The sequence below is a fragment of the Salvelinus namaycush genome, chromosome 17 (assembly GCF_016432855.1).
Source record: "Salvelinus namaycush isolate Seneca chromosome 17, SaNama_1.0, whole genome shotgun sequence".
NCBI lineage: Eukaryota > Metazoa > Chordata > Actinopteri > Salmoniformes > Salmonidae > Salvelinus > Salvelinus namaycush.
The window spans coordinates 34,524,252-34,528,679 of NC_052323.1; the positions used below are offsets into that span (position 1 = coordinate 34,524,252).

The 4,428-nt window shown below is 52.1% G+C and overlaps 1 protein-coding gene across 1 annotated transcript; it reads left to right on the forward strand.

Annotated features, from left to right (window-relative positions):
- The first annotated feature begins 10 nt into the window (after nucleotides 1–10).
- On the forward strand, nucleotides 11–3,793 carry LOC120062096 (dynactin subunit 4-like). Its single transcript, XM_039011905.1, has 3 exons — nucleotides 11–97; nucleotides 873–970; nucleotides 3,485–3,793. Exons 2-3 carry the CDS (start codon nucleotides 876–878, stop codon nucleotides 3,699–3,701), a joined length of 312 nt encoding a protein of 103 aa, XP_038867833.1. The 5' UTR covers nucleotides 11–97; nucleotides 873–875; the 3' UTR covers nucleotides 3,702–3,793.
- Nucleotides 3,794–4,428: the final 635 nt, after the last annotated feature.

A 4,428-nucleotide genomic window follows, 5' to 3' on the forward strand; every position in this document is an offset into this window, starting at 1 on the left:
GCTTCTCCACCTGACCAACCCAGTGGAGAATATTACCCACGTCACCCTGGTGGGCTGTGAGGAGGGAGACCCGGAGGACATCAACACCACTGCTAAGGTAATACTGACTCGGGTTGCAAAGCTACCGGTAATTTACCAAAGATACCGGTAATTTACCAAAGATACCGGAATCTTCAGTCATTTTTGTAATTAACAGATTGCCATAGATTTTCTCCCGCAACTGTGGTAATTTATACTTGAATAAATCATGTATTCATGTATGTATGTATGTATGTATGTATGTATGTATGTATGTATGTATGTATGTATGTGTGTGTGTGTGTGTTACTTTTTCATGTGTGTCCACACGTTTCTAGTAGATAGACCATACGATTCAAGAGAAAAATAGTCTAATTAATGGAAAAACATTTAATCAACAATTACATTTTTTTCCCTCAGCATCTCTTCCGACTATTGACTTTTTTTCACATCTGTGACCAATTTGGCCAGAAAACATTTGACAACAAATGCAAATGAACATAGTAAACAAACCCCCCGGAAAAATGATATTTCATGCTGAACCCCACACATTAAACACCGATGTTATTCACTAAGTAGATGTTTTATATTTAAACGTTTTATAACTTTGTCATTTTGTTGTTTTTCTATTTTTAAAATCATCTTATGTAATTATATTGTGGTAAGGCCACACAGAGGGCCCGACAGCGACCCAAAAGGGCCACTTGATGTCTCGTTATAAATTACAGAAAATCCTTGAAGTTCTGGTGGTTTACTGGTACATTTAAGAAGTTTCCGGAAGTATACCCTTCCTTTGTAACCCTACTGCTGACCTCTCACCCCTGACCTCTGTTGTTGATGATGTTGTTTTATAGGTGATGGTTCCTACCAAGGAGTTGGTCCTGGCAGGGAAGGATGCTGCAGCAGAATACGACGAGTTGGCTGAGCCTCAGGACTTCCAGGACCACCCAGAGTAAGACACACACTGGTACACACACACACACACACACACACACACACACACACACACACACACACACACACACACACACACACACACACACACACACAGGTACACACACACACACACACACTGGTACACACACACACGTACACGTACACACACACACACACACACACACACACACACACACACACACACACACACACACACACTGGTACACAGACACACACACACACTGGTACACAGACACACACACACACTGGTACACACACACACACTGGTACACAGACACACACACACACTGGTACACTGGTACACAGACACACACACACACACACACTGGTACACAGACACACACACACACACACTGGTACACACACAGACACACACACACACTGGTACACACACACACTGGTACACAGACACACACACACACACACTGGTACACAGACACACACACACACACTGGTACACAGACACACACACACACACTGGTACACAGACACACACACACTGGTACACACACACACACACACACACACACACACACACTGGTACACAGACACACACACACACTGGTACACACACACACTGGTACACAGACACACACACACACACTGGTACACACACACACTGGTACACTGGTACACAGACACACACACACACACACACACTGGTACAAACACACTGGTGCACATACACACACACACTGGTACAAACACACTGGTGCACAAAAACACACAGGAGACTGAGGAGAAAGGACATCAGCTCTAGGTTAAAACGAGTGTACTTCATAGGGAATGTAAGGAGATGAGGGGAGCTCTGCCCCTCGTCTCCTAACCTTCCCTCTCTGGCCCTCGTCTCCTAACCTTCCCTCTCTGGCCCTCGTCTCCTAACCTTCCCTCTCTGGCCCTCGTCTCCTAACCTTCCCTCTCTGGCCCTCGTCTCCTAACCTTCCCTCTCTGGCCCTCGTCTCCTAACCTTCCCCCTCTGCCCCTCGTCTCCTAACCTTCCCTCTCTGGCCCTCGTCTCCTAACCTTCCCTCTCTGGCCCTCGTCTCCTAACCTTCCCCCTCTGGCCCTCGTCTCCTAACCTTCCCCCTCTGGCCCTCGTCTCCTAACCTTCCCCCTCTGGCCCTCGTCTCCTAACCTTCCCTCTCTGGCCCTCGTCTCCTAACCTTCCCCCTCTGGCCCTCGTCTCCTAACCTTCCCCCTCTGGCCCTCGTCTCCTAACCTTCCCCCTCTGGCCCTCGTCTCCTAACCTTCCCCCTCTGGCCCTCGTCTCCTAACCTTCCCCCTCTGGCCCTCGTCTCCTAACCTTCCCCCTCTGGCCCTCGTCTCCTAACCTTCCCCCTCTGGCCCTCGTCTCCTAACCTTCCCCCTCTGGCCCTCGTCTCCTAACCTTCCCCCTCTGGCCCTGGTCTCCTAACCTTCCCCCTCTGGCCCTCGTCTCCTAACCTTCCCCCTCTGGCCCTCGTCTCCTAACCTTCCCCCTCTGGCCCTCGTCTCCTAACCTTCCCCCTCTGGCCCTCGTCTCCTAACCTTCCCCCTCTGGCCCTCGTCTCCTAACCTTCCCCCTCTGGCCCTCGTCTCCTAACCTTCCCCCTCTGGCCCTCGTCTCCTAACCTTCCCCCTCTGGCCCTCGTCTCCTAACCTTCCCCCTCTGGCCCTCGTCTCCTAACCTTCCCCCTCTGGCCCTCGTCTCCTAACCTTCCCCCTCTGGCCCTCGTCTCCTAACCTTCCCCCTCTGGCCCTGGTCTCCTAACCTTCCCTCTCTGGCCCTCGTCTCCTAACCTTCCCTCTCTGGCCCTGGTCTCCTAACCTTCCCTCTCTGGCCCTGGTCTCCTAACCTTCCCTCTCTGGCCCTGGTCTCCTAACCTTCCCTCTCTGGCCCTGGTCTCCTAACCTTCCCTCTCTGGCCCTGGTCTCCTAACCTTCCCCCTCTGGCCCTGGTCTCCTAACATTCCCTCTCTGGCCCTGGTCTCCTAACCTTCCCTCTCTGGCCCTGGTCTCCTAACCTTCCCTCTCTGGCCCTGGTCTCCTAACCTTCCCTCTCTGCCCCTGGTCTCCTAACCTTCCCTCTCTGGCCCTCGTCTCCTAACATTCCCCCTCTGGCCCTCGTCTCCTAACCTTCCCCCTCTGGCCCTCGTCTCCTAACCTTCCCTCTCTGGCCCTGGTCTCCTAACCTTCCCTCTCTGGCCCTGGTCTCCTAACCTTCCCCCTCTGGCCCTGGTCTCCTAACATTCCCCCTCTGGCCCTGGTCTCCTAACCTTCCCCCTCTGGCCCTCGTCTCCTAACCTTCCCCCTCTGGTCCTGGTCTCCTAACCTTCCCCCTCTGGTCCTCGTCTCCTAACCTTCCCCCTCTGGCCCTCGTCTCCTAACCTTCCCCCTCTGGCCCTCGTCTCCTAACCTTCCCCCTCTGGCCCTCGTCTCCTAACCTTCCCCCTCTGGCCCTCGTCTCCTAACCTTCCCCCTCTGGCCCTCGTCTCCTAACCTTCCCCCTCTGCTCCTGTCTCCCGTCCAGCGTGGTGGCCTTCAGGAAGTCCAATAAGATTGGTTTCTTCATCAAGGTGGTCCCTCAGCGCGAGGAGGACGGTGATGTCACGGTGGCCTTTAAGATTCGCCACGACTTCCGGAATTTGGCGGCTCCCATAAGGCCGAGCGAGGAGGACGATGCCCCCACCGAGGCAATATGGCTCACACACCACGTAGAGCTCAGCCTGGGGCCGCTCGTAGCGTGAAGTTACACACACACACACACACACACACAAAATACATATATACACTGAGTATACAAAACATTAAGAACACCTGCCCTTTCCATGACAGACTGACCAGGTGAAAGTTATGATTCCTTGTTTATGTCACTTGTTAAATCCTCTTCAATCAGTCTAGATGAAGGGGAGGAGACGGGTTAAAGAAGGATTTTTAAGTCTTGAGACAATTGAGACATGGATTGTGTATCTGAGGGTGAATGGGCGAGACTAAAGATTTAAGTGCCTTTGAACGGGGTTTGGTAGTAGGTGCCAGGCGCACCAATTTGAGTCAAGAACTGCAACGCTGCTGGGGTTTTCCACGCTCAACAGTTTCCTGTATGTATCAAGAATGGTCCGACACCCAATGAACATCCAGCCAACTTGACACAACTGTGGCAATGGAGTCGACATTGTAGTTCATGACCTGATGAATTGAGGCTGTTCTGAGGGCAAAAGGGGACAGGGGGGGTGACCTCAGGTTCCTAATGTTTGGTATAGTCATTATATACAGTAGAGCAGTGTTGAGAGAGAACACACTAACAGACACACACACACACACACACACACCGTACATGCATTGGATCACATATCTCGCGTACACACACACACACACACACACACACACACACACACACACACACATACTCGACTAGCAACACTTCTCTACCACCAAGCAGTTCCAGAGACCCTTTCCTGCTTCACGCTTCAACTT